Source organism: Paraphaeosphaeria sporulosa (assembly GCF_001642045.1).
Source record: "Paraphaeosphaeria sporulosa strain AP3s5-JAC2a unplaced genomic scaffold CC84scaffold_7, whole genome shotgun sequence".
Taxonomy (NCBI): domain Eukaryota; kingdom Fungi; phylum Ascomycota; class Dothideomycetes; order Pleosporales; family Didymosphaeriaceae; genus Paraphaeosphaeria; species Paraphaeosphaeria sporulosa.
This window is the reverse complement of record NW_017253366.1, coordinates 364204-385187: the sequence shown is the minus strand read 5'-3', so window position 1 is coordinate 385187 and position 20984 is coordinate 364204. Positions and strand designations below refer to the sequence as shown.

General features: G+C 55.7%; 5 protein-coding genes across 5 annotated transcripts; 1 reads left to right on the top strand and 4 right to left on the bottom strand.

Moving 5' to 3' along the window:
• Positions 1–1366: 1366 nt before the first annotated feature.
• On the bottom strand, positions 1367–4967 carry CC84DRAFT_857448 (uncharacterized protein). Its single transcript, XM_018187637.1, has 2 exons — positions 2311–4967; positions 1367–2263 (listed from the first exon to the last, which is right to left on the bottom strand). Exons 1-2 carry the CDS (start codon positions 4837–4839, stop codon positions 1571–1573), a joined length of 3222 nt encoding a protein of 1073 aa, XP_018033895.1. The 5' UTR covers positions 4840–4967; the 3' UTR covers positions 1367–1570.
• A 4157-nt stretch (positions 4968–9124) lies between these two features.
• CC84DRAFT_1206885 (alpha/beta-hydrolase) lies at positions 9125–11114 on the bottom strand. Its single transcript, XM_018182063.1, has 3 exons — positions 10573–11114; positions 10204–10514; positions 9125–10151 (listed from the first exon to the last, which is right to left on the bottom strand). The coding sequence occupies exons 1-3, from the start codon at positions 10675–10677 to the stop codon at positions 9305–9307; spliced, it is 1263 nt and encodes a 420-aa protein (XP_018033894.1). The 5' UTR covers positions 10678–11114; the 3' UTR covers positions 9125–9304.
• Positions 11115–12060: 946 nt separating this feature from the next.
• On the bottom strand, positions 12061–12505 carry CC84DRAFT_857387 (uncharacterized protein). Its single transcript, XM_018187636.1, has one exon. It carries the CDS (start codon positions 12407–12409, stop codon positions 12128–12130), a length of 282 nt encoding a protein of 93 aa, XP_018033893.1. The 5' UTR covers positions 12410–12505; the 3' UTR covers positions 12061–12127.
• Positions 12506–15942: 3437 nt separating this feature from the next.
• CC84DRAFT_1095156 (aureobasidin resistance protein Aur1) lies at positions 15943–17326 on the top strand (the record flags this gene model as incomplete). Its single annotated transcript, XM_018174603.1, has 2 exons — positions 15943–16969; positions 17022–17326. 2 exons carry the CDS (start codon positions 15943–15945, stop codon positions 17324–17326), a joined length of 1332 nt encoding a protein of 443 aa, XP_018033892.1.
• An 899-nt stretch (positions 17327–18225) lies between these two features.
• CC84DRAFT_1197269 (uncharacterized protein) lies at positions 18226–20966 on the bottom strand. Its single transcript, XM_018181512.1, has 2 exons — positions 20776–20966; positions 18226–20727 (listed from the first exon to the last, which is right to left on the bottom strand). Exon 2 carries the CDS (start codon positions 20602–20604, stop codon positions 18694–18696), a length of 1911 nt encoding a protein of 636 aa, XP_018033891.1. The 5' UTR covers positions 20605–20727; positions 20776–20966; the 3' UTR covers positions 18226–18693.
• Positions 20967–20984: the final 18 nt, after the last annotated feature.

Sequence of the window (20984 nt, the reverse complement as noted above, 5' to 3'; positions counted from 1 at the left end):
TGTGTCCACTTCCTCATACACTGAGCCATAAAACTTGTCGAACATGTCCTTTTTGTACTCAAAGACCGAAGAACAAATCCCACAGCGACATAACCTTCCATCTTGTAAGTTTTGGTGCGCCCATCGCTTCTCCCTTTGTCACTTTTGGTGCCCTAAGCACTGCAGTTTAGAAGTTTGATGACCAGTTTCCAGCGAAATTTTCGCGCTTTTTATGCCGACGCTTCGTCTGAAACCCTCTCCCTACAAGATGATTGAAGGTGATGGTAGTGATGTGGAAACGAGAGATGATGCGCTTCACCACCATCACGGTCAGCAGCCTGGCCCCGAGTCTTGACTTGAGGTGAGGCGGGGAAAACGAGAGGCCACGCCATGTGGTTGACAGGTGCCAATTTTTGGCACAGAGACGAAGGCACAGCCATTAAATTGGCCATTCTGATATTTTTGGCCCGTACATGTCGTAATTTTACCGCAATTTTAGTACCTCACAGCCGCAAGGAGAGAAGCGTGAAGGAGAATGAAAGGCGAAGAAAAGGCTAGTATTTCTATCCGTGGACCAGTGCAGCCGTGCCCGCCGTGAAGCTGCTCATCACCATACTCTGGTGAAAACTGTACGAGCCGGACGTGCAAATCGTCGTACGAACACATAAAGATTTAACACTCTCGTGAGCATGTATATGACGCTCACTTTCTTCAAGTTCTGTTTCGAAGAGTTTTGGTCCACACCGAGCCCCTTACCACTCGGTTCCTTATCCATGTTCCCACTATTCGGTTGCTTATCACCCGTTTTAGTACCTGGATAAACGGATTCCATAGGGCTTAACGAGACACCGGAAGTTCCCATTCTGCCCGATTGTGGGCTCAGGGGCTCTATCGATAACTTACGTAAGGCCTGCAAATTTATTTCTTCACTGACGTACGCCCCGAGCACACATCTCAAGCACATTGAAGACAGTTCTTGCACATGGTCATCATATCGTTATAATGCTCTCACATCTACAACTACTGCGACCCTCAGATCCTCCATATACCGGAGCTCTAGCGCTCAAGACTTCCACTTCATTCCGACGGCCACTGCCTCCCCTCCACCTGAGCCAGCGCAATCATACCGGAATCAAGAAATCGTAACCGTCGTAAACGTTTCATCGCCACGACCGACGTCCTGAAAATAAGGCCAAAAAGTGAAAAACGCCAATCCCCAGCTCGCCGCGTCTTTCAGCAGCGAGGGTAATAGTGGGGTTGAATGCTGATGCAATTCGTATCGAAACTCCGGAAAGAAAACAGGTAGACCATTACAGAAAGACCAAACTCCGTCTCTTCATACAAAAACGGCCGTGTCAGGATCGTAAGGGCTCGGGGGAGTTGCTCTAGCGTCGGGGTTGAGGTCCAGGGGAGTTATGCTGAGGTATAACTAATCGAACATCGGGACGATCCTTTGCGCAGAAAATTGTACAGCAGCTTGTGGATATCCACAATTCGCAAGAACAGTGTTCATTGGGCCGACCTGCGTCCAATGTCACTCCAATGTCAGGCGCTGCCATATTGACGACGAGTAGGCATATCGGGAACAGAGCTAGCTCATGTCCATAGCGTCGGCATTGTCGGTGATCATCGGGTCGTAGCCACCGAAGGTGTCTTCGGACGGTCCAAAGTTTCCCTCGTAAATGGTCGCACCAGCGGATCGCCTGTTCGCCACCCATTGGCAACCAAATGCCATAGAGACAGCTTCGGCAGTTGGACGATCCGCGGCATCGTACTTTATCATTGCTCTTGCGACCACGTCCATGGAATTGGGATCCTCACGGTCAGTCATGAACCTGGGGGCTTTTGTCACCTCGTCCTGCAGTTCTTGGGTGAGGTAACCAGTTGAGTCGACATAGGCCTGGGCAGCCGACTCGATTGGGTCGCCATTCTCATCTCGGCTGAGGGTGCTCTGGGTACTCCAGCTCAGGCTCGGAAGGACGGAAAATTCTCCAGATCGAAGCTTCTGCCAAGAGTCGCCGAATTGCGGCATGTCGCAATCGCCAGCGATCTCTGACATGATCAGACCAAGAGCATATATGTCGGATGGCTTGTCGAAACGACCGTGAAGTGCTTCCGGTGAGAGATAAGCCCGATCGCCTTCGCCGTCGATGCCTTTCTGGGCGGGCCAAGGAGTAGCGAGCCCGAAATCAGCGATCTTGAGCCAACCGCCAAAGTCAATCAGTATGTTGGCAGGCTTCAAGTCAAGATGAATGAAGTTGCTGTCGTGGATAAACTTTAGGCCCTAGGAAAGATTAGATGACGAATTGATCCGAAGTGCGGAGAACTTACCAACGATAGATCCAGTAGTATCTTCCAGATCCTGAAATCGTCAAGGCGACCCTTAGTCAAGAAGTCCTTCAAATTGCCGTTGTCACAATACTCTGTCTCAATGTAGAGATGCTGGCTATGCTCCCAATGATCTTTGTAGGCGACAATGTGATCGTTCCCGCGGAGAGCCATGAGAACCTCGACTTCCTGAAGCTTCTTTTTTCGGTCGAGTGGACCTAGCATTGCCTTCTTCGTCTTCTTCACGACCGAGCACAGGGTGCTCCTTGAGAAGGGCGAGTTGACACCATGGTTCAACGGCTGGCTGACTTTGAACATCTGCGAAAATTCACCTTTGGCACCCTCAAGCACCTCTACGTGCCCGAAACGAGCGGCCAACGATTCATCCACATCATTTTTCGGCAGTCCGATGGGAATTGCTGTGTGATTACGTGAGAACAACGCTGAGTGATCGCGCGGTGTTGTGGGGGTCATTGGTGGGAATGAGTTGCTACAATCGCTTCCGAAACTGCTTCCAAAGAGCAACGTACCGGGGCGATTGCCAGAGATGCTGAGTTTGCTGGGGTCTGGCACGGTAGATGACTCATTCCCAATGGGGGTATGTGGAGAAGTACCGCTTATGCTGTGGCGGAAGAGTGGTGCAGTGTCGATCCGGGGAGTTGTGGAGGTCTCTGGTGCTGTGAAGGTGTCTGTTCCAATGCTTCCCCTGGTCACTGGTCTCTTGAAGGTCGACCGGCGGAGACTAGAGCGGCCGGAGCGACGTCCATATGAGTCTCCATTCTTTGTTGGTGTCGGTGGCATATCGTCGACACTGGACTGGCTGTCTGTCATCCGGTTGGCAGTTGGTGAGACTGAGGCATCGTCATCGAGGCCGTCGAGGCTCACGTGGCTTCCTCTCCGCTGGGAGACAGTATCCTGGTTGCCGAACATGGAACTGAAAGACAGCTTCGAGGCATGACTGCTAGGCGTCCCGAAAACAGGTTGTTGTTGCTGCTGGATTTTATCCCGGAAGCTTGTCCGGAAGCTTTGTGAGAGAGGCGATTCCGCACCGCATGGAGGAGGAAAGGAGTGCCGCTTTGATGGTGTCTCCGGGAGTTGATACTTGTCAGCCTTTGGCGACTCCACGTCGCGACTCTTCTTCGACAGAAGTCCGCCGGTCGATCGGGCAAAGATGTTTGTCTCGGCAGGTCGATACGGCAGTGGTGTGCCAAAAGATCCGTCGCTGGATTCCTGTGGGCGCATGGCTCCCAGAGGCAGCGATTGGGTGAAGGGATTCCGTGGACCCGGTGTAGGGGGCACTGGCATAGCGATCGGGGAATCGCCCGCGACACTTGAGGAAGCAGAGGCGGTTACGGTAGTCGCCAGTGGATGTCGTTGCGGGTTGCTAGCTCCACTACGCATGAAAGGCTGCGTTGTCGAGCGGCCAAAGACCGAATCTCCACTGACGGGGCTTGAGAAGTTAAATCCGTCCAACGAAGCCCGTTGAGGGCGGGTTTTTGATGCGGCCAGTCCAGGCTTCATAAACTCGCCGTCCATGGACGGTTTTGGCCGCGGTGATCCTGCGGGAGTTCGCTGAGAAACGGCTCGTCGTATTGAAGTGTTCCTACGCGCAGGAGAGTTCATGTTTGGAGCAGGCGTGCTAAACAGGCTCGCTGAGTTCATGTTTGGCGCAGGCGTATGAAACAAGCTCGTTGAGTTCGTGTTTGCTGCGGGTGTCGAAAACAAGCTAAAAGGCTCGGGTTCCTGTTGGGGGGTGTAGGATTCTTCGGCGCTGTGTTTGGGCACCGGTGTCTGCTCAAAAACATTGAAGTCTGTCGGCAAACCCGCATGCAGGCTTCGCCTCTTGGGGTTTGGGGTTGCGCAACTTGCTGATTCGAAATCCGATGCACCATCACGGCGCTTCAGAGGACTCGGCTGAGGCGGAGCGAAGCGGCTGACGGCTGGTGTGGTTGAAGTTTGGGGTTGCGAACGGAAGACCTCGAACTTGATCGGCTGGTCGTCGATGTCGAAGCGCGCGCTGTCCTCCTGGTCCCAGGAATCGATGCTGTTCTTGCGCACCGGCATGTTTTCTTCGCCGAAGAGGGAGCGCGACACAAATGGCGAGGCGTTTGCGCGGTCGGTGGATTCAACCAGCGCGCGACGCGGGCTTTTCGGGGTGGTGGTGTTGCGGTTGCGCGGCGACGACCGGATTCGGTCACCCAGTGTGCGGCGCACGGCGAATTTTGACTTCTTTGTCGTCTGCGGGCCTTGGGATCCAAAGGGCGACTCGGTGTAGGCGGCGATGGGGCTCGTCTGCTTGAACGTCTTGGGGCTAAAGGCGCGCGACGTGGCAAGCGGCGAGATCGGAGAGCCCGGCGCGTCGGCCTTGCCCATGCGCAAGTGGAAGCGCGAGGGCTTTGAGGGCGATCGCGAGAGGGAGCGCCGCAGCTGTTGCAGCGAGGACGAGAAGTGGGCGGGGTAGGCGTGGTGGGTGGGTGAAGGCAGGTGCAGAGTCCCACCCGTGTCGCGGTGCGGGGAATAGGCGAAGTCCATAATGGTCAGTGCTGTTGGTGGGGTGATGGGCTCCTCGAGGTGAGAAGTGAAGGCGAAGTTGGGCTGGTTGAGTTCTGTCGCGGTGCTCCGTCCTGTGCCGGCAAAATCGGTGGCTGGGGCGGCAGCTGCGGGTCGAGCAGAGGCCAATCTTCGGTCGATAACGATAGTGCTCGTGTTTGCAGTGCTCGTGGGGACGTGGTATGAATGCGTGGGATGCAGCAACCTCGGGCGCCGGCGTCGTTGTCGAGTTCACGTCTCACCCAGAGTTCCACCTCAGCGAGCGATGTGCGACTGCGCCCGCTCCATGCAAGGCCGTAGGCGTGCGCGGGGGGCGAGGGAAGTGCGCAGTGGTGTGAAGAAGCTGGCGTCTCAGGAGCGCAGCGCGGTCGTGGCTGTGGTGGATTCGCTGGCGCTGGGAGGCGTGGGCGGCGTGCCGCGTCGTGACGTGTGGCGATGTGAGGAATGCGCGTGGTAAACAACAACACCAGGGCGCGCCTGCCGGTTGGGTCGCAAAGCAGCGCAGGCAGGAGCGAAGGGCGGTGATGCAATGAGGGGAGGAAGGGTCGAGGGGCGGCAAGATGAGGAGACCCTTTGCGATGCAGGCTGGCAGGCTAGGACACGCACGGGGTGGATGGGTTGGGATGGGAGGAGAGACGACGCGAGCGCGTTGTGTGGATTCTTTTTCGGGCTGTTTAGTCCGTGCGCGCATCAGCCGAGCTGCACCTGCATCTCAAGCCGCCGTTGGAGACCAAACACCCTGCCGGCTGCTCGCATCGAATCGGCCCTGTCCCGAGCAGCCCTCTCCGCGGCGTTTCGAGTCTGGATGCTGTCACAGGCGCGACGAGAAACGCTGCCTGCCGGCCGTGGGACGCTGCGCTGGAATGCTGTGCGAGCGTCGCCACCCACGCGTGTTGTTTGTTTACATGCATCCCACCCCGGCTCTGATCACCCTCGCCACACCACCGTGTTCGCCGTCCGAGCACTCCACCCGTGGATGCATCGTCATCTTCCACGGCTCCGTACCGGGGGCCCCTTTCGCCAGCTGGCGTCCGCGCCACCGTCAGATGAGGCAATTTCGCGTCTCTCATGCGAAAAGGGGGGCTTTCACGCTGTCGGGCACGGCCCGCCGCAACGCTCGCTATACGTCTCCGCATTATGATTGCCTCTGCGCCCGGCAGCGGTCCATCTGTCAGACTCCATCTATCGTCTATCGATCGCTCCAACTTATCGATTGTGTGTGCGTGTGCACAATCAATGCAAGACATGCCGTATCGATGCCTCATGTGGGCTTTTGCGCGCATCCACACTGCGCTCAAGTGTTGCCGTGTCGTCCCGTGTAGCAGCGCCGGCCGCAGCTTGTGGCCACGCCTGCATGCGACGGCGCCTATAGCGCTGTATCCAACTTCCGACCTGCTGGTCCGTAGGCTCTCCTGGATTCCCATCATCCAGCGCCACGCTCATGACTTGCGAGCCACAGCTCGATCCCCACTCCTCCCCTGATCTGGCCCAATTGTGCAGCAGTCAGATACCCGCGACCCTCAATCGTACCGTACTTAGATCGCGCTTGTCCAGCGGAACACCCTCCGGGCGGCCCAACCCTTCTCATTTTGTCTCACCCATGGGCTCGGTGTTTCATCTCAGCCCTACCCACACACAGACAACAGGCACACAAACATCCACCAACATCAACAGTAAGCTCCCATGCAACGCAACATGTTCTCAGCTCGCCGCTCGCTGCATATGAGCCGCCGCATGCAAACACATCTGAAGTTCTCGAGAGCAAATCGGCGTTGCTTGATGCCTGACCGAGAGAAGGCGCACCCAACCAAAAAACACAGTAGGGCATCGCGATCGGCGGCCGCGCGCTTGACAGCATCACAGTCAAGTTCCCACTCTGGAGGCTTGGAGGGTCCATCACCGCAGTTGACATCAAACTGTCTCGGTGAAACGTGCAAATTGCCATATCGAGTCTGACACCGTTAGGGTCTCGCAGTCGGTGCCCGACCTATTCTGGTATGCCCAATGTCGTGCAGCTTCAGCCTCATCCTACGAGAACAATGCTGCGCGTTTGCATGTTTCAGCGCCGGAATATAGACAATACAGCCACATTATGCCCGGTTGCTCTGGCGATGCTGTAATGAGCGATGCTATATTGAAATTGATCAAGCATATGACCCATGGCAGACGCGACTTGCGCAATCAAACGCGCCTTGAAAAGACGACCGTGGGGTTGCGAACAGTGCCCGCAGATCCGGTCACTGCAGAAACGACACGGGTATGCTAAGCCAAAGATGACTAGTGGACACACATCTCCTGAAAGCCTGGGAACCCTGAGCATGACTTTGTCACTGACCATGCAGAATCGATCAGGCCTTCAGCCGAGGAAGTGTCGAACCCCCCTCACGTCCTAAAGCACTGACAGCAATCTCCCGTTGGTATTGGGCACCGATTGGATGCCATACAAGATCTGCATGCAGATCCGACTCGCTGTCAAAGGGTCCCTCCGCTAGCAGCTACTCGCCTACAAGCCCGATGCTCGTGTCAGTCTCGCCTTCTCGTGCCCGATGGCTACTCGTCTCACGAGAACTAAACATACGTTGCCACGACATTGCAATGACCGTATCTACATGAGGCCTCCAGAGATGGATCGACTTGGGTCAACTCTCGGTGGACAAAGGCAGTGGCATCAACAAATAAAGGTTTGGTACGCGAAATACGACGCCGGAAACGCAGATTATCACCGCCACCAGATTGCTTCCTATGCACCTGACGCGTACGAAACATGTGTATTTGACCCAATGTTGTTCATATGAACGGAACTTTGTGGTAACTTACATAGAGCGAACGGATCAATTCAGTAGCAAGGGAACTAGATGTCACTCGACTCCAGCCTCTTTCTTGCATCTTCGCTCCAGCATTGCTTGGTCCCTTCAAAGCCTCTAACAAGCTGAAGACAAATGCCACGACTTCACCTAGTCGAACAACGACCTGGTCTCAGTCGGAGAGCTTGCTCGCGCTTGGCGGAACGAACCGCACTGAACCGAATATCCCATGGGCATACGACACAAGATATAACCAGGCACAATTCATCCAAATTGCGCCAATGTTCATGAATAATAATGAGCACGCCTCCATCCAACTGCTAGGGTGACCTGGATAGAGAACGCGCCATGTTGGAGTCGTTGCAGATTCTACATCAATCTGTTTCGCCATATTTGATACTCTAATTAGACCCCAACCGTCTCTCCACGGGATTCGTCGCCGCCGTGAGTATATTTCAACATGTCATAGGAATGACCAATGGCTAGACGTGGACGAGGGTTGCTCGGAAATGCAGGCTTGAGTCGAACAGTACCCAGTGGACCATGAGAAGCAGTTTTGGCGCAAGGCACAACGTTCCAACGGCGACGATCATGGATACCCTCTTCGCCTGGCCTTTCCGCGCCGCAAGCGGGTAGAAGAAGAGACATCACAACATGGCATATCCTCCGGCATAAAGCTGGAGAGTACGTCTTGAAGGCGCAGCGTCTTGCCGTCTCCTTTCCTTCGCATATGTGGAATGACCCGATGGACGAAGTGCCCAACTGCCACAATGGGAAATGTGAGCACAACAATGAAACCCTTGGTTATAGTTTCCTTGGTGCAAGACGGATTGATAGACCAGCTAACCAGCACAGACAGAATCAGGAACGCCCAGCAGATGAGATTCCCCGGCCCGTAGAGTGCCGAGATCCACGCAAAACTTCTATCATCCGGGATGTTTTCCGTAGTACCAGCGCTAGAGACCATGATGCTGTGCGGATCTGGCCTCGGGTACACAGTCGGCGTCGGCTTGATCCCAAAAAGTCGTGGTTGAGTTGTAATCGACATTATAATGCGGATCAGCAGCAAGCAGTGTTGTTGATCGAGAAAAAAAGAATACGCCGTTCTCGCGAGAGTGCGAATGTGGTGAAGCATCGAGAACCAAGGACTGCTCGTTTTGGTTGCGTTACATTCACTTTCAAAATGCTTCTGGGTGAGCATTCCTGGTCTAGCTTAAGAGATTCATGATACGGTAGGGGTGAGGCAACTGAAGGCTGAAAGCACAGTATAGTCATCATCCCAACCGTTTCACATTCAGGCCCCACGGTATCGAAGTTCACCATTACAAAGTCCAAGGACCAACTCACCACTTGCGTGTCGGATGCACAGCCAAAACATTTCCCGGCTTGTGGAGCCAGATAGCTCACGAACGTATCGTTGGTAAGCTGCGGAATAAGCATCATCACATCGCCATTAAGACATAGCCTTGCACCCTCTCAGATCCCTCCTCGGGCCTAAGGTTGCGGCCAGAAAGGCATACGCAGCGTCGTTGATTGTTGCACTAGACATAAGATGTAATGTGTAATGCATGTTTGCCTTGCTAAACGCTCGATCGAAAGTTACGCTGCAAATGCTTTTCACAACAAAGCAAAAACCGCTTCAATCAATACTTTGGCTTGAACGGCAAAGTCTGAAGCTGCTTGACCGGATCCGCCTCGATACCAAAAAGCTTATAAAACCAGTTGAAGATGATGAAGAAGCTCATCGGCTCGCCCATGTGCTTGACGCCTTGTACGAACCGTGCCTCCTTTGGCGCCCCATGCTGCAGCGCAAGGTAATAGTCGTCAATCGGGAAGATCTCATCTTCGGTGCCATTGACAAGCAGTAAGCGCGCGCAGGTCGGCCGGTCCAGCGTCCCGTCGTTGAGCAGAGAGAACTTATCCGCTGCCTCATCCTTGAAACGCTCGACGTCATCGCCGTAGCCCCACTTGTACGCCAGCGTGTTCGCGAGATCGAACGGGTACTCGAGGTGGTTTACGTTGTCCAGCCACTCGCGGTCGAACATGTGGTGGCAGCCGCCTCCCAGCGCGACCACGCCCGCCAGCTTGTCGGCATGCGTGTGCGCAACGCGGATGGCGTAGTAGCCTCCCGTGCTGAACGCCCATATGCCCACCTTCTTCTGGTCGATGCCGTCCTGCTGCCCGATCCAGTCGAACAACGAGGTATAGAGTCGGTCGGGCGACTTGAGGTCTGAGGCATCGGCGGGACAGTCGCCTGTGCCGGGGATCTCGAGGACGATGGTTGCAACGCCGTTCTGACGCCAGCCTTCCATCCAGACGGCGAGCTCGGTGCGGTAGCCGTCAAGGCCGGTGAAGATGATGATGGTGGGGACGGGGGTATCTTTGGTGGTAGAGGAAGGGAGCATGTAATAGATAGGGATGTGCGAGCCCTCGTGGGGCAGGCGGTGGGTATGCGGGATCATAACTTCGCTGACGGGATGCGGTCGAAGACTGTTGGTCATGTTAGTATAGCTTTCGCGAACGTGGCAGCGATATGTCTTACCCTAGCCCCTTCAACGCGCACTCCTTCCCCAGCTTCCACGCCTCTCTCTGCACCTCACTCCTCGGCGCGGGAAACCTCGAGATCCTATACACCGCGCTGCTCCGCAAGTAATACTCGCTCGCCTTCTCCGTCTCGCCCTTGCTCTCCGCCTCCTGCGCAACGCCCTTCAACTTCTCCGCCTGCGGGAAGTATATCTTCGCGTACTCGTCCCAGTTATATGGCTCTTTCATGTCGCGCGCGGCCATCTCCGCGACGACGGGTTCGAAGTCGGATGCCGTGCCGAACATGAAGGGATACACGCCCATTTCCGCCTAACATTCACTCTCGTAAGCACGTCTGTGGATCCAACTTTAAGCAGGCGCAACGTACCGGCTCCTTCCACTTGGTCTCCCACAGCTGCTTGTAGTTCTCATGATGCGCGGCCTTGACGCCCAGCTTCTCCTGTATGAAGAACTTGCCTCCCGGAGCCGCCATCTTCCAACACTCTGATCAATCTACGACTGTTATACTGACAAGGACAACCGTGACACACCGTGGGAAATCTGCACTGGTTCGACGCTGCGTTCGATGAGAGCGATATGCGTGCGCGGCGGGACGTTGAACTAGCAATCCGACCTACCACGGGACCGCCGTTTATTTATACAGGCTGGCGACGATCCAACTGACGTCGGTCGTCGGTGTCAGCACCGGGACGCCAGATCAGGGACCCGCACTTGGGCGGCTCGGATCGGAGGTTTGGGTGAGGGTGGGGAGCCGGTGGTGCGCCTGGGCTGGAACCGGAACATTGGGCGTGGGAGGTCGGCGGACGCGCGTATGTCAGGTGCCATTATACGCGGGAATATCAAATCGTAGGTGCCTGTCGGAGTTGTCACGGTTGCGTGGGTGCGGAGGCGTGAAGGGTGGGTGGATGGCTTGGGGTGTGGAGAGATGCGATGCGTTGGTGGAGGAGGAGCAACGTGGAGGGCACATGGGTGGGTACGCTCGTGCACATTGGAATACCGTACTTCTCCATACTGAACGATTTTCTCGGTTCAATGATACGATCAGACCATATTCACGGTGCTGCGATGCGCGGGAGCGAGGTCATCTGAGACCTGCGCTGACGCGGCCAAGTCCAGACCTCTTGTGGCTAACAACGCTGGAATGCTCGAACCCCGCAATTGGAGATACAAATGAAGCGAGAGGATTACACCTGCCAGGTACTCAGGAATGAATTCCGCCAAGGAGCGTTGTGGTAGTCTTTGGTATTTTCTGGCCGGGCTACGTGCAGTAACCTCGAAGCCTTCCAGTCAGGCGGTTTAGAACACAGAAATAGATAAGAGAAGGTACGCGTCAGATAACGAGGAATGCAAGTCCTTCTTCTCAGGCATCCGGTGGATAGAAAGAGTTGCCGTACTCGACGTCTACGTATGGTGAATGGCTATCGTACCGCTGCTTTACTTGTGAGTAAGTCGGCATGCCTGGGTCGAGTTGGGCCTGCTAAATGCATTTTAAACGGTCTAGCTGCTACAGTAATCGATGCTCGTATACGATTTTTGCTGATTTTGAATAGCTAGGGGCATCATCTATCACAACAGATCAACGCAGTCGATGGTTGGAGAGAAGTTTAACAGCTTCTTTACGTCATCATTGGAATTGCAACCACCAAGGCTTCAGAAAGAGACACGGTCGAAGGACGAAAGTCGGGCGACTAGCATCCATACGCCACACCACAACACCGTCCGAGGGGAAACCTGGGAGGCTTCTGCTCACAATATTAGATTTAGCCTTGTCAGCTCAGCAGGATCGTGAGCTTGATGGATTTATACGCGATCAGAACACTAGTACTTTCCACCAAACAGTAGAGAGTGCAACCTGACTTCACAGCCCAGGCGGCGAAACCGCTGCGCGAATTCTAGGCCGGTGTAACCGCCGCCGATGACGACTAGATGCGCTGGGACGTTGGACGGCTCCTGGATGCTGGTGGAACCAAGACTCTGCTCTGGTTCAAGGTGTCCAGGCCAGGTATGTCAGGACGAGAAGGTTGACAGCCGACGTTGAAGGTTTTGTCTGCGATGAGACGCAGACTGTTTACTTCGACTTCTCTGGGGACTATGAATTTTACGGAGCCTAGAACGACGTGCACGTCCGCGGCTTGCAGGCGATCCTCGCTGCCTTCCCGGGAGCTGGCCACGGTGCCTCTTTTTCGCTGCCTCAATGCGCGCATGTCGACGCCTACCCACTTCTCTTCATTGACAGGGAATTGTTCGAAATATCAACATCACTTACTATGCTTCCAACTGCTTCACACAACCGGCTCGAGCAGCGTAGAATGAGAGCCAAAGGAGAAAAGGGGGGAAGCTTCTCACCTGTACACCGTACTTCCCCGCTCGCCCAGCAAGGTACGCCCTCGCCACCATCGTCTTCGTGGGCATGCATCCCTCGTTGACACAGCACCCACCTACGTGCTCCCGCTCGATGAAACAGACAGAGTGGTTGAGAGAGCGTAGGTGTGTTGCGAGAGGGGAGCCTGGTGGTCCTCAGTCAGACCATGGTGCTGCGAGCATAGTTGGAGTGGAGCTGAAGGAAGGAAAGGGTATGCTACCGGATTGCCCGGACCCGAGGATGAGTGCGTCGTAGTGCGATTTAGGCATTTTGGTGGTTTGGATGTATCTAGACGTGTGTATATGGTTGGAGGTAAGGCGATACGAGGGTCGGAGGAGACGGGGAGCATGGGATGTATGCTGTTGATACGGGCATTGTTTCACGGCATAGGGAACTTGGAGCGCCCAAAGCAGTAGGCAGTATACTCACTACGTTCCCTCTACACCATCGAATGCATATGATAGGTGTTTCCCGTTGTTCTCCGTCTTCGTTGTCCCAAGGGAGGGGAGCGCTGATTACAATAATGAGTAAGCGCCTCGGTCATCCACCTGCGCCTGCAAAGTGGGACTAAACTGCTTTGGGTTCTTCTTGGTGCCTCCGATGAGCGAGGAAAGGAGCTTGCGTCTACGATAGTTTGATACTCGAGATTTTATCGATCACGGAAAGACGTGTTCAATCCAGGCAGCACTCCAAATAGTGTCAGACAGCCATTTCCCAGAACCGAAACATCGTAATCCCACCTTATCACGCTCATCAGCAGACCTCCAGAATGCTAGGGAAATAGGCAGCGAGAACATTGCACACATATATTCGATAGCTTACCTTCTGCACACGCCAGTCCACAAAAAACATCAAGAGACAATACCGAACAGCATGGCTGCCACACCTATTATCTGGCCAACAGCGCCCATACTCGACAGCGATCAAGTCAAGCACAGCATCCGGCGCTTCTTCGAAATTAGCGACTCTACAGAAAAAGACTCTGGACGCTTTTTGCTGAGAAACTATTCACCGAGGACACGGTGTTCACCACGCATCCCACGTGTGTGGCCTGGGTCGAGCTGGTGAGATATCCATATACCAGGACCCTGCATCAAGTCCCTTTATGCAGAACGTCAAAACATCCACGGGCACCTTTTGACCAACTCTTTCGGTGCAACAACTAGAGATCGCAGCTTGCCGCAAGCACAACAGCCCACTCATCGTATCCAGAGCTCATGAGTTGAAGCGCGTTTTTTGCGCCGACTCGCCGACGTCGGATATCCTGGTGCATGGGGTGTTCAAGTTACACTTGAAACACGAACAGAGAGTAGAGTTTGACTTTGATGCGCGGTTTGTGGTTGGGGAGATGGATGGCAAGGCGGCGAGGCTGGAGTTTGTGCAGGTGTGGACGGACCCGACTGACATGATGGGTACGTGGGGGAAGGGGAAGAATGGGGAGAGATATTGTAGACATGGAACGTGTATGCTCGGAAACATTTCTGCGTGTGCTCTCATTGTACTCCGTATGGCTGTCAGTATTGAGTTGGATTACGTACCCATCAATCGAAGTCGTGAGTCGACGCATCGCAATTGGCGCAGAGCGTTGGTCAAATATCAGAATTAGCTCCTGAAGGGATTGTACATGTTGATCATGACCACTGGACTCTGCGTGATGAAGCATTATTAGCAGTGGGGCGTCAAGTCTGTTCTCATGGACAACACCAGACGCTGTACTCGACCAACACCAGGCCATGCTACCTTCGCAACCCGAAGAGCGACGCCGAGCCAGCTCGGTGTTAGAGGAGTCGCTTCCGGGGGTATAATGTGAGTTCAGATTGGCGGGCTGAGCGCAGGGCTCCTGGCGCACTGTGCATAAGAGGTGGCTGCATGGGCAACACGGGAACAACGCGTGAGTTTGAAACGCGCTTGAACTCAATGCTGAGAAACAATGCACGGCACGACTTGTCAGAAGCGGGCGAGAGCGCAACGCCTGGAACGCGGCTGTCGCCCACATCACGAGACGTTCCTGTGTCACAGTGACCAGCGTGCATGCCTAGAGCGAAGGGCAAGAAAGGAGATGATGATAGTCCCGCCGTCTGAGTAAGAAAGGATTAGCCGAGCGGGTACGGGTAGAATACGGCTTACGGTTCGGTATACGGCAGCGTATTCGATATCGATAAAGGAAAATTAGCTTGGAAAGGTTTTGAAAAGGAGCAAGCGCAACCAATGGCAGTAGCACAGGGTTTCGTCCGGGCAACGGTCCGGCGTGCAGAGCCTGACGGGTTTGTCAAGGGAAATTGCGAATTTGCTTGTCAAAGCGAAAAAAAGGTCGCTGACCCAGCGGGCGGCCGAGTCGGAGGGTGCGAGATGCCGGAGCCGAGCGCGTACGGCCGACGGTCAGTCGGTCAGCCAGCCAGTCGGTCAGTCAGCCAGTCAGTGCAGTCAGCACCGGGGGCCTATTGGCGATGGGCCGCGCGAACTACAGCTGCAAGTGCAGCAGCGGTGGATGCTTGGACGTGTCTGATCTGACACGGACAAGAGGCCGTGTCTGGCAGGCGTTGCAAGGAGACGCGTTTCGCGTGGCTGAGGCTGGGGAAGCACACCGCATACGAGACAAACCGTGGGCGCCACGAGATGTACGCGGTTGTCTTGGACTGTGGTGCTGCGGCGAGGCTTACAGCGGTGCCCTCGATTCGCTGGTGGTTGCGCTGGCGCGGCGGGATGTGGCGCTGCGCGATCTGGGTCGACTGATGTCATTTGCAGCTAGACATGCAGCTGCGGCGGGAGAAGGCCGCCGCGTTTCTGGAGCGAAAGCGAAGTTTGGTGGTGCAGCGGGCTGCGAGGGGGCATGGGTTGGTTGGGAGACGGCTGCTGTGTGACGGCCAGGCGTGCGCTGCTTCGGGCGAGGCGCGGGGATCTGACTGATGGGCTTGATATTCACGGGCATCAAGACGCACTCGCGCGCCGCGCTCGAGGGCCTCATGCTCGACTGCGGCGCCGCTGGATCAGACGGCCGGGCTGGGCTGGCGCATCAGTTGCTGCTTGCATGGACACAGCAGTCGCGAGTCGTTGTCGCGGCCCTTGGGGGCGGGCTAGCCGCGGGGGCCTGTGCTGCATCCAATTTCACGCGGCCCATGTCGGCCTCAGCAAGCCTCGCGCTCATTGATATTCCGCCGCCTTCCGCCCAGCGCGTCCTCTTCTATTGCCCGATCGTCCTCCAGGCGTGCCCCGAAGCCCCTCCTCCTCCGCACCTCGCACCTGCCGCCGCCGTCGACGACAGCTGCCCGTCGCCGTCGCGTGTGCCTCCTCCATCGCCGCCTCCCGCTGCGCACCCGTCTCGCCAGTCCGCATTGTCCCCGTGCTCGCCCCCGAGACCACGCCCGGCCGCCCCCAATGACGAACAAGAGCTACCTCGCCTTCCTCGACGAGGGCGCCTCCAAGCTGTCGCAAGCAAAGGTCCCTGGCCTGTCGGCCCTGCCCAGCTTTGTGCCGCACCGCCTGCGCAGAAAATGGAGAGCCACCAAGTCGCGCATACGCAGCCGCCAGTCGCCCACGTCGTCCATCGCCTCCCTCGAGACCTCCTTCTCCCCCGCCGACACCCTGCGCTCGCTGCGCACCCACCCGTGGTCCATCTACGACGGCCAGTACCTCATACTGGCCATCGTCGCCATATTCGCCCTCTCCGTGAGCGAGGCCCCGGGCCCCTTTGCCAAGACGTTTGCTGCAGCGCTGCTCATGGGCGGTCTAGTCCTACCCATTTCTCGACAATTCCTCCTGCCATTTCTCCCCGCCCTCACATGGCTGCTTCTGTTCTCTAGCTGCAAGTACATCCCCGCAGACTACCGCCCCGCCATCTGGGTGCGTGTGCTGCCGGCCATGGAAAACATACTCTACGGCGCCAATCTAAGCAACATCCTCTCGGCCCACAAGCACACTGTGCTGGATATCCTGGCCTGGATTCCCTACGGCGTCATCCACTATGTGTCGCCCGTCGTTGTCAGCGGGTGCATGTTCATCTGGGGCCCTCCCGGTACCGCTCCCATCTGGGCACGCGCCTTTGGCTACATGAACATGACTGCCGTCATTATCCAGATCATCTTCCCCTGCTCGCCTCCATGGTACGAGAACACCTACGGCCTAGCTCCCGCCAACTATTCCGTTCCCGGTGACGCTGCTGGCCTCAAAGCGATTGATGCGCTCTTCGGTATTGATCTGTACACCTCCGGATTCCACGCCTCTCCCATGGTGTTCGGTGCCTTCCCCTCGCTGCACTCTGGCTGGGCGACCTTGGAAACGCTGTTCATGGGACACGTCTTCCCCAAGCTCTTCCCTGTCTACGTTTTCTACACCATGTGGCTGTGGTGGTCGACCATGTACTTCTCTCACCACTATGCCGTAGACTTGGTAGCCGGCAGTTTGCGTAGGTTCTTCGGCGCGATTTTTTTTTTGACAACCAAAGCTAATGAATCTAGTGGCCGGTATTGCGTACTTCTGGGCACGTGCCAAGTTCCTGCCCCGCGTGCAGCCAGATAAGGAATTCCGCTGGGACTACGAATACGTCGAATTCGGCGACCCTCAGGATACCACCTACACCATGCTCGACATCTACGAGGAATTCCACCCACTTTCAGATTCGGATGATTGGGCCAGCGGCTCCTCCTCGTCGTACTCAACCGGCGGCCGCAGCCCGTCCGCAGGATCGCGGTCGCCAGTCGACGATGCACAAAGTCTCTGGGATGGCGACACCGTAGGATCCGACACCGAGCCCCTAAGGTAGCCCGTTCTACCATCACCACATTCTCACCACCCCTAGACTGCAACATCATCACCTTATTCCTGATGACGGCCGGTCACGACTTAATGCATAGAAAAAAGGAGTTTTTGAGCATTTCCACCAGCGCGATGGCATTATATTTCAATCGCGCCAACTTCTTCATATCGGGCATTGCATAGAAACAGAGTCTTTAGCGCTAGACCCGCGGCTCCTGCATTGCATTTTCATTCTTCGAGTCCGCCGCCCATCCCACATCTTCTTTTCTTCCGGGGGGTGTGTGTGCGGATCGCTATTGTTTTCGATTAATTTGATACCCCGTCGGTCGCTTCCGGTTACTTTCACACAGAGTACCGCTGTACTACTACGTTCGCTTGGACTAGGCTGCGAAGGCAAGCTGGAGACGGAGGGAGGACTGTATCACGATGGGCTAGGGTTCAGGGGAACGATGGGATGAGCTTGGATGGGTTGGGATCGGCGCGGGTGGGAAGGCCTGCCGCGGTGGAGGTAATCATCGCTATAGTAATGCTTAATGGACGGGATGATGTGAAGACACGGTGTTCTTGCTTATATGAGTGATGCCCAGCAAGCGCACTGAGGCTTGCTAATTACTTTGCAGTACTCACTTTCACTGCGTACTTTTAGCACTCAGTTTCAGCACTCACTTTTACTGCTCACTTTGACTGCTCACCTTTACTGCTCACCTTCACTGCTCACCTTCACTGCTCACCATATTACGCCCCTACGAAAACAACTTTATCTGAGCGTTGCACACATCCCATCGCTGCAGTGCAGATCAGGCAGCTAATTTTCAACCGCGTGATGGTGCTGCGGCCATGCATCGTTTATACAGCGGTGAGTTTCAACAAGGGAGGAGGGTGACAACACGGGTGTTGGTCATTGCAAGAGGCTGAGGCTTAGCATGGTTCATGTAGAACTGGCTGTGTATCCACACGAGGACCAGCTGCCGATATAGATGGAGCTATATGGGTGTGCATATCTAGGAGCTAACGGCATGGTGCCGTTCAGAATGCACTGTCAAAACTACGGACCAGCCTCGAGGGCACGCTCGCAGGACTCTACCTCTGGGCTTTTGCAGGGCGCTATATTTTTGTCCATGAGGATAGTTTGCCAAAGCACTTTTCCTAAGCGCGTTCCCCGAGTATATTGGCTCTTTCTCAGGACTCTTTCTCAGGGCACATTCCTATGGCTCTCCCTCAGGCCTTTTCCAGGGGCATTGTTGTATCGCATCCGCTGAACGCCTTCTTTGAGCACTTTCCCTGGGCGCTTCCCCTGGGAACTTGTCCATGGGCACTTCCCTAAGCACTGTCCCAACCATACAGGGTACCCTGTACATCCACGACCAAGCACCCCTACGTATCGATCAAGCTCTCCAAATAATCATCTAGCTCCACAGTCCTGAACTGCTCCCCCCACTTCGCCCTAAACTTCCTGTTCCTATACCCGGCGCTCATCTGCTGTTTCCAGCTGACAAGCTCAACCCGCCACCCCTTCTTCAGCGCGCGCTCCACATTCGCCAAAAACCCATCCGAATGCTCCGCTGCATTGCCGTCGCCCGTCGCGAGCACCATGGTCGTCGGGACCTCGGTGTCGAGCACGCTCTGGCACATCTTCAAGTGCAGGATCTCGTCGACGCCCTGCTCAACCCATTTCGGGGCAGAGAGAGGGTTGGCGGCGGCAGCGCCCGTTTCTGAGTCGCTGCCGCTGCCACTCGCGCGGAGCTGTGTGGCTTTGGTCCAGCCGAGGCGCTCGACGTCCTTGAAGAATTTCTTGCGGTCGCTGTCTTCGCGCCGAATGAAGACCTGCTCTTGGATAAGGTTCTCATATCCCACAGCTTTGGACGTCTCGGCAAGCTTGATCACGTGCGGGAGGGGGTTGGCCTCGCGCTGGGAGCTGGCGTAGATGCGCTTGGCGACGGGGCGGCGGCGTTCCATGAGGAGGGCGAGAGTGTCGAAAGACAGATCGACTGGTTGGTGTTGTCCGCGCTCACGAAGTATGTTTCTGAATCCGATCATGATGTTCGATGCATCGACAAAGCAGTGTATGCCTTGCGCCATCGTCTGATCGGTAGTTAGACGCATAGGTGCTAAGAGATGCTGATGATTCTCTGGGAAACTGGCCAAAAGTTGGTTAAGAAAGTGGAAGTGCCGATCCGTGCGTGGCCTGATGGTCAAGCCTGTGGATCCACCTCCAGGCGTGGACGAAATCTGAACAGGGGTCGCCAAACGATTTGGAGACTGAAGTTGGTAAGGGGTCTGACTTGCAGGTGTTGCGGTTGGTTCTAGGTCTGATCTAACACTAGTCTTTTGTCCGGCTGCAGTACCAAAACGAGGAGCCGCAGGAACTGGGGTACGTGCACCCTGAACTTTCCCTGAGCTCACTGTATGTACTCTAGGAGCACTAACGGACTGTACTGTGCGAGGCACGAGGCCACGGTCGAAGTGTACAGAAGAAGGGATCCGTAGTTGAGGGCCAGGGTTGGACTTAGCTTCGTGCAAGGAAGGTCGGCTCGAGACTTGCTTGGCCGGGGTCTTTGCGAAGTCATCCACTGCGCCCGGTGGAAATTTGAGGTGTGGAATTGAAGTAGAAGCTGGTGCAAAGGGCTGCGCCAGTGAGTTCAAACGCTGCGGGGAGACAGCAACAGAAATGGAATCCGCAGGAGTACGCGGAAAATCTAGGACTCTTGCGGGAAGAAGCGGCTTGAGCGCTTGAGGGAGTGCCTCAAGCGATGCTGGAGTGGCTGGACGGATCTTTGCACCAACATTTGATCGAGGTCGAGGCTGGTTTATGGGCTGGGTACCAGATGCGGACTCTTCTGAGACGGATGCTTTGAGCGCCCTCCGAGCCTGCTTCCGTTCTTGCTTCGCAGCGCGCTTGCGCTCCTTCTTCTGCTCCTTGGCTGACAGCGCAGCCAGTGGGCTATCCGGGTCACCAATGCTAGCAGCATCAATATGTCCGCTCAGAAGAGCATCATCGGAGCTGATGGGACCCTCCGAGTCCACAGGACTGGCGGGTGCCAGCGGCTCCGTTCTCGAGATGCCCAACTCATCAAATAGCTTTGAGAAGTCGCCGAGGCGTGGAACGTGTGTATCTAGAAGTGTTTGCGCGATCGACCTAGGGTCGGACTTTTGCCCAGGCGTGGCAACATGTGTTCGCACAGGGGACGCGGCCGAGAGTGTGGGGGACGCAGCATCGTAATCCGACTCTATTAGGTCGATCACGGCGTTAAAACCCCAGCCTGTATCAACAGGCTGTGACGGCATTACAGTCGCAGCGGAAGTGGGCGGGCAGTCCTAGCGTAGTTTATGTGTCTTGAGGTGCTTGGGATCTGCGGATATCGCGAGGCCGTCCGGGATTCGTGGTATGTGGCTAGAGCGGAAGAGGAGCTGGGCATGATCAGTCGAAGTAGTTAGGGGAAGGGTTGCTGAGCATACTGGAAATGGCAATCAATGGCTCCAATCTCTCCCACATGATCAACCGTGGTCGGGTCGCAATGGGCCTGGAAAGTGTCTTCCAAGGTGCAGCAGAAAGAAGCAGGTAAGACACCAAGGTTGGAACAATGTCAGAACATGGGAGCGAAATGTGCGAAAGATATGACGGTGTTGTAGGGGAGCGAGGTTGAGGTAACCGTCGGAGTACGGGT